At 39.2% G+C, this 12,513-nt stretch overlaps 2 protein-coding genes across 4 annotated transcripts in view; one reads left to right on the forward strand and one right to left on the reverse strand.

The window, feature by feature from the left end:
- The window catches only part of HACD3 (3-hydroxyacyl-CoA dehydratase 3), a 30,394-nt gene extending 19,708 nt beyond the window's left edge, over window positions 1-10,686 (forward strand). The window contains exons 8-12 of the mRNA XM_043470831.1: window positions 2,194-2,321; window positions 2,734-2,846; window positions 5,116-5,222; window positions 5,787-5,918; window positions 8,785-10,686. Of these exons, the coding sequence (XP_043326766.1) occupies window positions 2,194-2,321; window positions 2,734-2,846; window positions 5,116-5,222; window positions 5,787-5,918; window positions 8,785-8,861 (557 nt within the window). The 3' untranslated portion in view covers window positions 8,862-10,686. The remainder of the gene's footprint in view (window positions 1-2,193; window positions 2,322-2,733; window positions 2,847-5,115; window positions 5,223-5,786; window positions 5,919-8,784) is intronic.
- A 702-nt stretch (window positions 10,687-11,388) lies between these two features.
- The window catches only part of INTS14 (integrator complex subunit 14), a 32,233-nt gene continuing 31,108 nt past the window's right edge, over window positions 11,389-12,513 (reverse strand). For all 3 annotated transcript variants that reach the window (XM_043470830.1, XM_043470828.1, XM_043470829.1), the window contains one exon: window positions 11,389-12,222. In XM_043470830.1, the coding sequence (XP_043326765.1) occupies window positions 11,971-12,222 (252 nt within the window). In that variant the 3' untranslated portion in view covers window positions 11,389-11,970. The remainder of the gene's footprint in view (window positions 12,223-12,513) is intronic.

A 12,513-nucleotide genomic window follows, 5' to 3' on the forward strand; every position in this document is an offset into this window, starting at 1 on the left:
CTAATAAACCCATGTACCTTTCTTAAGAAAAGTTCTTGAAGAAGAATTATGAGACTAAAGGGCAGGTTGTTTTTAAGGATTCTGATGTATACTGCCCAGAAAGAGTGTACTGTTGTATACTACCACTATTTAAATCCTTGTCCATTAACATGAGTACCTTGTTAGTACTTTAAACAGTTTTTTTCAGATCATAAAAGTAAATGGGCTGGAGCTTCCCTGGTGATCCAGTGGTTAAGAATCGGCCTGCTAATGCAGGGGACATGGGTTCAGTCCGTCGTCTGGGAAGATCCCACATGCCACAGGGCAACTAGGCTCAGCTACTGAGCCTGTGCGCCCAGAGCCCACGCTCCACAACAGGAGAAGCCACTGCAGTGAGAAGCCTGCGCACGACAAGAAGAGTAGCCCCCACTCGCTGGAGCTAGAGAAAGCTCATGGGCAGCAATGAAGACCCAGCACAGCCATAAATAAATAAATAAAAATTTTAAAAAAGTAAAGGGAGCAATTTAAGAAAGTTTGAAAATGGGAGAAGAGTGGGGAGGAGGTGTGGGGGGCCTGGAAGGGGAGGTGAATAAGCCATTGTCCATCGCTTTTAATATTTCCATCCATTTCCTTTTAGTCTTTATTTTTTCTCCTGCAGTTAAAAATTATAATCATGCTGTGTATACAGTTTTGCATTTTGTTTTTAAAACAGTATTATAAGCATGTTAATGTCATTAATATTCTTTATAACAATCATTTTAGAAATCAGATTTCTATTCCTGAATTGAAACAAGGATGAATTTCCCATAAAATCAGAGGCAAAGCAACAAGATCTACTTTTATTTACCATATGCCAAATCTTAAGTCACAATTTTCTAGTTCAAAATAATGGAGAACTTTATTTGTCAAAGATAATTTGTCCAAAAAATTAAGAAGTGAATCTCTTGAAGAAAGATACCAGAATTTCACTGTAAATGGTGAAAAAAAAATGTGATTTTTGTCTTCACAAGGGGCATTTAAAATTATGAATAAATTTTTTACAGCAAAATTTAAATTGTAATTTTGCATTACTTCTTCAAAGAAAATAACTAATCAAGTTTTGAACTTAGTCATTTGTGGATTCACATTTGACTTTGTAGCAGGATTGTAGAGTGGATCATTTTTGCAATTAGAGAGTGTTTTCAGTCTTGCCAGGGCCTGTTTTATTCATTTGATATTTAAACTGTGTTCTTTTGAGGAGCCTGCAGTGTCATCTTTGTTGGTAACTTGCCTAACTCTGCCATTTCTTAAAGACTCTACTTTAATAGGCAGGGAGACAAGAATCCTAAACCTTTACAATATGCAGGACTAAGAACTGTCTTGCTCAAAATGTCGGTGGTGCCCTTCTTGAGAAACACTGCAAAGAGGAATGTAAGAATTCAGGATGTCAAGTGAGGGTCAGTATGAAAAGTGAAGGATATTAAATTATGGACCACTCCAAATTAATACCACAATTGTTGACCTCATATAAGCAATAACTCATTTTAATTTGTTATATAATATTCCATGAAATAGATATATTATAGTTTACACAAACTTTCCATACTTGTAGGTTTAGACCATTTCTGTTTTAGTGCACTTAGAAATATGTAATATTTCAGAGAACAATCTCCTTGCTGAAGCTTTTATTCTTTTTCATTTTAGATTTTTTAGTTAGGGTATGTTCTCAGAATGAGAATTAATAGGATTAAATATATAAAGACAATTAAGGTTTTTGAAAGTTAATTTTGTTCAGTACTTTTGTACCTCTGCATGTATTTATGATTGTATAGTTTTGATATTTTAAAAAGCTAGGTTTCATTCAATATATAATACAGTTTTAGCTTTAAATTAAATGAGATAATGGATCTGAAAAGAATTACCAGTGTGCTTGATACGTAGATTTTTCAGCATATAATAAGTGAGTGAAATCTAGGTATGCTTTTTTTCTTGCTTTTTAAAATTGAGAAGGGCATACAAGGTTTATGTGTTAACTTACTGGTAACCAACAAAATTTACTAATTAGGCCCATGGAGGCCTGCTCCCCTCCAGCTTGAGTAGTGAACTTGAATCTGACTGGATGTTTATTATGCTTTCCCTAAAATCCGTTTCATGTAAAGGCTTATCTAGATTGCAAAATACTTCTGTGTTGGTATTTGCCAGTTGATTTACCCTTAATATGTATTTGTCCCATAGAGTCCTTCTATGACACGTTCCACACTGTGGCTGACATGATGTATTTTTGCCAGATGCTGGCAGCCGTGGAATCTATCAATGCAGCAATTGGAGTCACTAAGACACCAGCGATACCTTCTCTTTTCCAGGTATTGAGCAGTTGAGCTCAAGGGTGGGGAATGCAGGGTTTCGATGTTTGTTTAGTAAGTACCCACACTTTGCTGAGAAGTTTCAATGAGTAAAAATACCTGTTTGCAGAGAAATAGCATTGTTTTCTCTGAATACAGACACACAAAATCTGTCCAGAAATACTGGTACTGGCTTGGGTACTTTAACTTTTCTACCTGTTTGCAGAGAAATAGCAGTGTTTTATCTGAATACACACACACACACGATCTATGATACTGGTACTGACTTGGTACTTAAACTTGTTCTAAGTTGTTCTCAGTCTTTTTCTATTTACCTTGAATTTAATGGGGTTATGTTTCAGATGACACATTTACCTGTTGTCTTAAAAATGTATTAAAAATTTTTTTTTTCTCTTTTGGGTCTTTTTAATAGCTTCTTGGAAGAAACTTCATTTTGTTTATAATCTTTGGTACCATGGAAGAAATGCAAAACAAAGCTGTGGTTTTCTTTGTGTTTTATATATGGAGCACAGTTGAAATTTTCAGGTGGGTAGAAATGCCAGGATGGTGTTTGAGTGCTCCTCCTACTATGGATAAGACTCTGTCTTATCCAGAGTCTCATTTGATTTAAAATTTTCATGTGTGGAGAGTTCTACCTACATCTATGTGCTCTGCAAAGTTGAGACAGTGTTTTTTTTTAATTAAAAAATTAAAGATACTTTTTTAATTAAAATTTTTATTTTTAATTAATTATTGTAATTAGAGGATAATTACAATATTGTGATGGTTTTTGCCATACTTCAGCATGAATTGACCACAGGTATACATGTATCCCCTCATCCTGAACCCTGCACCTTCTTCCCTCCCTACCCTATCCCTCTGGGTTGTCCCAGAGCACCGACTTTGGATACCCTGCTTTATACATTGAACTTGCAGTGGTCATCTGTTTTACATATGATAATATACATGTCTCAGTGCTATTCTCTCAAATCACCCCACCCTCACCTTCTCCCCCTGAGTCTAAAAGTCCGTTCTTTGTGTGTCCTTTGCTACCCTGCATGTAGGATCGTCAGTACTGTCTCTAAATTCCATATATATGCGTTAATATACAATATTTGTCTTTCTCTTTCTGACTTACTTCACTCTGTATAATAGGCTCTAGATTCATCCACCTCATTAGAACTGACTCAGATGCATTCCTTTTTTATAGCCAAGTAATATTCCACTGTGCATATGCACCACAACTTCCTTATCCATTCATCTGCTGATGGACATCTAGGCTGCTACCATGAAAGACTAGTCAAGTGCAGTAGTGAGAAGAGGGAAAGAGTAGAATGAGGAGTTCGATCTGTAACTGACTGTGAACAATCAATTGAGATAACTCACTACCTTTGGACACGCCTATTTATTTTTAAAAAATTTTATGTTTTGGCCTTATGCCACGCGGGATCTTAGTTCCCTGACCAGGGATCGGACCCATGTCCCCTGCCATGGAAGCACGGAGTCGGATTGCCAGGAAGTCTGAGGGTTTTTTTTTAAAGCACTCAGTGGATCATAATACCAGCCTGGACACTGGGGAGCAGAGGGAGAGATCCAGAGAAACCAAAGGCCTATCTTACCCTTTAGGATCTTGCTGTCTTGTTGGAAAGAGAGGACTCATTCACATGGAAAAATTCTTGAAAGGGCTGAAGAAACATGTGATTGAAGAAGCATCCCAGGTTGGATGAAGTACTAAAGACCAGCCTTGGAGAAGGGATGATAGAATAAATCTTTTGCTACAAGATTACTGAAGTTTGAATTGACCTCTTATCTGATTCTTCCATTTTTGATTGTCAGTAGAAGAAATTATCTTTAAAAAAAAATAATTTTATTTGTTTTTGGCTGTGCTGGGTCTTCATTGTGTATGAGCTCTATTTGTGGCGAGTGGGGGCTACTCTCTAGTTGTGTGGGGGCTGTAAACCACAGGCTCAGCCCTTGTGGCGCATAGGCCTTAGTTGCCCCGAGGCATGTAGACTCTTCCCAGGCCAGGGATCGAACCCGTGTCCCCCCACATTGGCAGGTGAATTCTTTACCACTGGACCACCAGGGAAATGCAGAAATTATCCTTTTTTTTTTTAAAAAAAGATCTGATTAAAGTAGATATGTCCTGTACCAGACTATACATATTCCATACTTTTTCCCTTTTCAGCCAAGTGGAGCATTGGTTTTGCAAACTGACTCCTCAGTTCTAGGTTTGGTGATATTTTGGTAAAGTTGACGGTTAAGAGGGAGAAAAGACATTAGCAGCCCTAGATTATGTCTTAACTGTAGTCTGCATCCCATGGCATCCTGCATACCCTCTAGTCTACTGAACACAAAAGTGAGAGAGATTATAGGTTCTTAATAGTAACTTTTACTGTTTGGGAGAAACAAAATTATGTTAGCTCTTTTTAAGTAGAGTTATGCCTGATTATAGCTTAGAGGTCTTTTTTTATACTTTAATTTTGGTAATGTTCATTTAGGCAGAGATAAAGTGTCAAAGTATCTGTCCTTACCTACTTGGAACATAGATCAGAACCAGGAATAAAGCCAAAATGCTTCTGAGTATCTATTCCATGTACTGAACTTTTTCACAGAGGTTCCTTTGAGACCTAAACTTACTTTGCCATTATCGAGAATTCATATCCTTTGAAGATGGGAGGAAGAGCACGATGGGAGTTCATTAATTCTGCTAAAAAGAAGCCATGTGTGACTGAGTGTGAAATTACTCTTCTTGAGTGATGTTCTAGAGTTGCATTCAGTGGTTTTTAACATGTGAATGCCTTATTTCCAATAGGTACCCCTTCTACATGCTTTCCTGCATTGACATGGATTGGAAGGTGCTCACATGGCTTCGTTACACTGTGTGGATTCCCCTATATCCTATGGGATGTTTGGCAGAAGGTACTTTAAAGAACTCTAGGTGTTATATCTTACCTCCACTGAGTAGCCAGACCTCTCTTTCTGCCAGCTTTAGTCTGATACATGGGTGTTGAACTTATGAAGAATTTCTTTCTGGTGGTTTCCCTCCACAATACTCCTGCTGTCCAGACTGTTCCAAGGAAGTAGTTCATTTTGTTAAGGTTTGGAAGCTGGGTGGTCATGCATTGCATGCTTCCTATTTATATGGTAGTTTTAATCTTCCAAAGCATGTTCATATTGATGACTTCATTTTATTATGACAAACCGCTAATGAGTGAGTCAGATAGGCACTTTTCTCTCCATTTTATAGAATAGGAAGCTCAGTGCTATCAAATGACTGTTCCTCATTTACCTTTGCTATCAGCTTGAAGGCTTGTTTCCTAGGAAAGCTAGTGGGGAAAAAAGAAGAGGCCCGAGCCTGTTGTACAAAGGGAGGAGGGAGCATTTTCAGCAAACCTAGAACCGAAGCTTTGAGGAGTTAGCAGTTTCTATCAGTAAGTAATTGTATTTCATGTGCTTCTAAAAAGTTCTCGTTTCTGCTTTCAGCTGTCTCAGTGATTCAGTCCATTCCAATATTTAATGAAACAGGAAGATTCAGCTTCACATTGCCATATCCAGTGAAAATCAAAGTTAGATTTTCCTTTTTTCTTCAGATTTACCTTATATTACTATTTTTAGGTAAGTATTGGCTCTGTAATAGACTCTTTTTCTGTTGCTTCTTAGAAGGTAGTTAAATGATTCAAAGTTTTAGAAATCCCTATTACTATTCTTGCTTTCAAAAGAGTGGAAATAAGTTCAAGAATGAATTACACTGCAGAACAGACCCACTGGAGAATATGCCATGTAGAAATATTTCTTCCCACATCTTGATTGGCTGAGTTCTCTTCTTGAAATGCTCTTGGTCATTCAGACTTTCCCATATTTCATGTTTAAAAAAATGTAAGAAGCGCTTTTGAAACTGAAAGAAAAGCTCGTTTTACTTTTGCTGGTTTCAGCAGCAGATTCCTTACCCAGAGGAATTGTTGCAGAGGTGGTAACACAGTTGGTGGCAAGGCAGAAGGCAGTAAAGGCCTCCGTTCGAGCAGCCGCAAGATGTCACAAAGCCTTCTACCTGACAGCAGGAAAGCCCCCATTCCTCATGTAAAACCTTGCTTGCTTATCAGCTTTTATATAAAATCATAAATTCTTGTCTTAAAAACTAGGGATCTCCTAAGAACTAAAAGAAGGGATAGAGAAGTAAACCTAAATTATTGCAAATTTCAGAGATTTAAAAGCCTTCCTAACTAGGAGGACTGTTTACTTTGGATAAAGTTCTGACGCATTTTAATATAATTTATATGTATTTCTCCCTGTTGTATTTCACAAAAGTCATGAAGTGGCCTTAAGTATGGCTGTTTGGTCTCCTGGCAACAGAAGGATGTGACACAGATAGTGTACTAGTTATCTTTTTCTGTGTAACAAATTACCCCAAAATTTAGCAGCTTAAGACAACACACAATTATTATCTCGCATGTATTCTGGGTCAGGCAGCAGGCAAGCTGCGTGGGCCTGGCTCAGGGACCCTTGTGGGGTTTCAGTCAAGCTGTCAGCTCAGCTGGGGCTGTAGTTTCTGCAGACTTGACTGGGGCTGGAGGCTCTACTGCGGGCTCGCTGGTGTAGCTGTGGGCAGGAGGGCTTCGGGGTCCTGCCGTAGTACTTCTCCATGTGGGTGCTCATAACGTGGCTTCTCTCCAAAGCAAGTGATCTGGACGAAAGCCAGAAGTCACACTGCCTTTTTTTTTTTCCTTTAAAAAATGTATGTAGTATTGAAATATATTTGACATAAAACATTGTGTAACTTTAAGGTATATAACACTGATTTGATACATCAGTTGTAACAAGATTGCCATTGTAGTGATAATTAGCACTTCTATCAGGTCCACCCTTTTTATAACCTAAACTCAGACTTACTGTTACTTTTGCTGTGTTCTCTTTTGTTACGAGGATCAACCTTGTACAGTGTGTGGGAGGGGACTACACAAGGGTATGGGGTACCAGGAAGTAGGGATTATTGGGGACCAGCTTGGAGGTTGGCTTCCGCAGACCGAGAAGGAGACCGCAAAAAGTGAACCCAAGAAGTTGGAAAGCCCAGTGATCTTGGTTACTTATTTATTTGGTCATGCCATGCATTTTGTGGGATCTTAGTTCCCCGACCAGAGACTGAACCTGGGCCCTTGGAAGCGAAAGCTGAGTCCTAACCACTGGACCACCAGAGAATTCCTGATCTTGGCCATTTAGAAATGGGGGAGAAGAGAACTACATTCTTTTGGAGCCCCTCAGGGAATCAGCACGTGGCAGAAGTGCAGTTAAATAAGACATTATGAGTACCCTCATAACAAAGGTTACCTTTTGTTCTATTTCTTCTTTTCCATTTCAGAAAGGATATTACCCATTTCAGAAAGATTTCAAACCAAAAATGTTAAAATGTTTGGTGCTTGAAGAGAGTAAGCGTCAATTTGGAAAATGCACTCATTAAAAGAGCGCTTTACTTCTACTCCTGCATAAGTCTAGTACTACTGTAATTAGGCTGCATGCAATGGACCTACTGAGAGTAGGAATAAGTTTTGGAAAGACCCTTAAAATATTTTCGTAAAAAAGACAGAAGACCCTTAAAATATTTTACTAAAAAAGATGAATATTAATGTTCACTAACCCTAGTGACTTTTCCTTGTGTTGCATATTCTAACTTACAAGGTTCTATACCCATATTTAGCTTGCCTACAATGAGTGTGTAGTTGTTCTTATTCTTGAGAATGATACCCTAAATCTGCATAATTTAGGAGCAGTATAACAAGCAATTTTATTTGTGTATAGATCAAACTCTATAAAACAAGTACAATGAAAAAATGAAGGTGAGGCTTCGCTACAGAACTCCTCAGTGATCACGTGGGATTGAGATTTTTTTCTGGCTCTGAAATCCTTTGTTTTCTAGTTCACTGAATTGTACTTCCTAGAAAAGTGTCTCAGACCTTTTAGGCTATTGCTTAATACATATTATTGCCTAGCCTTGAATTAAAAATTAGGTTCTCTTTCTGTTTCAGATTTGTATATTTCAGTTTCTGTAAATCCTACCTTAAAAGAAAGGAAAAAAAGAATATTGAATTCTAATTAATGAAATTTTTAGGGGTGAAGTGTACTGATGTCTTCAGCTTACATTGAGATACATAAAAAATGAGATGGGGATGGGTGTGTGATAAAGTAAATGTAATAAACAGTTAAAGTTTAAATTTAGGTGGTGTTCACTGTACAATGATTTAATCTCCTGTATATTTGAAAATTTTCATAGTAAAGCATGGGAGAAAATTAAATTGTAAAACCCACTGGGGAAGAACTGAACTGTCTCCAGTGCATTGTTAATGCGTGTTCTAGGTTGTGCTTCCTGAGGAACTGCAGGAAGCACAGGGCTGTGGGATATGAAAAACAGACAGCAAGGGACTGTTCTACCCCAAGAACTTCTGCTTATAAACAGAGACAAAGATTCTAATTGGCCTCTTTTCTTTTCCAGGGTTATATGTCAATTTCCGTCATCTTTATAAACAGCGCAGGCGGCGCTTTGGACAAAAAAAGAAAAAGATCCACTAAACAGAAGAGATTTAGATGACTTCTTGCCAGTTTGAGCCTAATCGATAGTTCTTACAGTTTTACCTTCTTGTACTGATGTAAAAGTTTTTTTAAAGTTAAATGATTAAATTCTCAGTGGAGCTATCTTCTTTTTTTCCCCAGTAACATTCCTGAATTTACTGTATTACCTTAGTGTAGTCCTTGCATGACATGGATTCCTGATACCCAATGACAGGTTCACTCTTGTGTATTCTGTAAGTGACAGCAAAAGGCTCAGCCATACCCCCACCCACTCCATCTCTAGTCAGTCTGTTTCACACAAGCCCCAGATAATTCTTCAGTGCGCTGAGGCTACCAGCTACTGGCCATGTTTATAGCTGAGATGAGTTCTTTGCAGCTATTGCTTGTGGGGGAAAAGAAACACAAAAGACTATGTAGCTGCATAGCAGGCTCCGAAAGTGACTCAGAAAAAGACCTAATATATTCTGTACCCAGGCGGCTGCTTGTTAAGTGGGTTGGCATTGATTTTTTTTTTTTTTTGAAAATTAAGTTTGACTCAGTTACTGATAAAAACATTTCTGAGTCCAGGTAGGGCTGGAGGACACATATTACCTGTGAAACTTTTGGTCTCTCTAGCAACATCTTAACCTGCATGGGCACTGGAGAGCCACAGGGTGATTTCAGAGAAACCAGTCAGAACCTTGGAACACCATGATCACTTACTTCATTCCTAGCTAAATGACAGCTGTTTTCAACATGAAAGAAAGACGAAAACAGTAGAGAGGAAACAGTGAGACTCTAAGAGTTCCAAACCCAGACGGCACTACAGGGATCAAAAAGGTCCATCTGGCGACGCAGCCTGTGGCACACGGGGAACATGAGACAGACCAACTAGAAGGACCCGCAGACCTGTCCTAGGCCGTGCACAAACAGACAGACTCAGCCTTCCCTCCCCTGCTCGGACGGAGCTCGTGTACTTGTCTGCCTGTCAGAGTCAGCCGGTGAGACTGTCTGTATTTGAACATGCCTCAGAAACACCGGGTTTTTATTTTGCTCTTGTGTCACCTGTCTGCAGTAGGCCAGTGAAAACAGAGGGGGAACTCTGGCTGAAGAACCACCATCTGAGCCTTCAAAGATTCCTCACAGTAAGTCCACCAACAGAGGAACTGAAAAAAATCTTACGATACGGCCATCATCAAAAAAATTAAGTTTTCCCTAGTACATTCCAAGTAAACCAAGTAAAATAAGTAATGTTTGTCTATAAGAATTTAAGGTATGATAGCTCTTTCTGTCCTGCCATTCCCACTGTTCCTGGGGGAAGGGGGACTCAGTGGATTATGCTGTGTCTCTGAGCCCAAGAGGGAAACTTGGTTTGACCTAAAGACATGTGGTTAGTATAGGCTGACTGATTTTTTTTACAAGTTCCCTGCATTGAAGGATATTTTGCATGTCTGCAACTTCTGTCAACATTTGTTTGTATTAATTTCTGGTGTCTTCTCAACTTTCTATGTGTAATTGGGCAGGTCAGCTTTACAGTAGATTATGCTGTAAAGAATCTTGTATTCTTAGTGATTGTTACAAACCTCACTGCTGTCTGAAAAAGCTGAAGATTGTGTATTTCTATTAAAACATTTACAATCAAAATCCTAGTAACTTGTGTTTAAAGATCATTTAGTCTAATGGTTTCAGAATTATTAGTGATAAATTCTTTTGTTTAGACAAAATGGCATATCTTTATTTACTACACTTCACAGATATTTGCATTTTTCAGAAATTGAAGATCCCTGTGTTGTCAAGAAGATGGTTGGCTTTTCTTTTTTTAACCAATAAACTAGTTTTTACTCAAGGTGTGTACATTTTATCTTAGACATAATGCTATTGCACATTTAACAGACTATAGTATAAACTATAAATTTTTTATATACTGGGAAACCAAGAAATTTGTGTGATTTGCCTTATTACAATACTTGCTTTATTGTGGTGGCCCGGAGGTGAATCTCCGAAATCTCCGAGGTATGCCTCTATAGCAGTTCAGCAGGTTACTAATAAATAAAACATGGTTGCTTGGCCTGGATGGCAGGGGGGTTTGGGAGAGAATGGATACATGAATATGTATGGCTGAGTCCTTGTGCTGTTCACCTAACACTATCACAATATTTTTAATTGGCTATACCTCAATACAAAATAAAAAGTTTAAAAATAACAAACAACATGGTTGTCTGGGCTGAAGCCTAAGGGAGTAATTCCTTAGGACGTTTACAGAGCAATCTGAAAAGCACTGATGATGTAAATAAAGCCCAGGGAAGTCTGATGACTTGCCCAAGGTCATGAAGCTAGCTGATGAACTAAAACCATAACTGACTACAGTGATGTCAGAACCTTGATGGAACCTGGCTTAGGCAGTGAGGCCTAACCAGTGTCAGAAATAAGGAAGTCAATATGGAACCCAAGGAACCTTCAAGAATCTATGCCACTTAGGAAGCTGAAATTATATTTAGGTTATAGGAGAGACCCAAGGCAAAGACCCACTGGTTTCCCAGTGAAACCATTTTATAGAAAATCAAATATTTTATTTTCTTTAAAAAAATTTGAATAAATGAGGATCATACATTTATGGTTGTTGTTTAAGTTTGTATCTCAAGATATACCAAAAGCACCCTAAGGGTTGCCACTGACTTTTTGCCGAAGTTTTAAGGAAGTTCTGAAGCTTAGTGATGTCGGGTTTGTGTTTAGCAAGTCTCCTCTCCCAACCACAGGTACTTGAAAATGTCCCTATGGTTGGGAGAGGAAAGGAGTGGAGAGGTCTTTCAGGAACAGAACCCAGGTTGTTCGGTTTCCTGAGGATGGTGGAGAGGGCTCTAAGCTTGCCAGTTCTTCAAGCGTTTCAGGAGATGTTCCCATTGTGGGAGCAACAAGTTGTCTTTGGGATTTAAAGACTCTGAGCTCCAGAAAGCAGCTGCCCACCTTGCAGAACCTTCTCGGAGTAGCAGAGTCAAACCTGTGAGGGGTGCTTCTCAGGCAATCTTGGGAAGGTCTTCGGGTAGCCGCTGCAGAGGTAAACAGACTGAGAAAGTTTTTACCCGAAATCATTCTCACTTGAAAAAGGGAAGGAAGGCTTCCAAAGTCAGCATCATATTCTCTCTGCGCTGCTCCCAGAGAAGTCTGTCTGCAAAGGTGTGATGTTGTGGTCATAGCCAGCACACTCGGAGGTGCCAGCGCTGGCCAGCGTGAGCTGCTGGGCAGCGTGGGTCAGCTGGAACGCGGCGTCGGGGTGAGCCGTGTCGGGCAGCAGCGTGCACTCCCTTTCTAGCATGTCCGCCACCCCTTTGAGCAGGTCCAGGAAACCAAAGGCCAGGGCAGCCTTCCGTAAACGGTTCAGCTCCTGAAACAACACCAATGTTCCTAAAATGCATTCTCCTCATCACATACTTTCTAAGTGCTCAGTGTGACATGTATTCTCCTTGACCCCCAAGCTTATATGAGCATTTTTATATCAGAACAAATACTTGTACAGAGATGCCAATAATAAAAGGGTGTGATGACATGCCTGGGAAGTAGTTCCTCTACAGGTGGCCAGAAGGCAAAGGATGACAGGTTTCTGAAACTGAGGTCATCCTCACCACAGTTCATGACCACTTAGGCCAAACATGGTGAGGTGCTTTGCACACATCAT

Source organism: Cervus canadensis, chromosome 6 (genome assembly GCF_019320065.1).
Source record: "Cervus canadensis isolate Bull #8, Minnesota chromosome 6, ASM1932006v1, whole genome shotgun sequence".
NCBI lineage: Eukaryota > Metazoa > Chordata > Mammalia > Artiodactyla > Cervidae > Cervus > Cervus canadensis.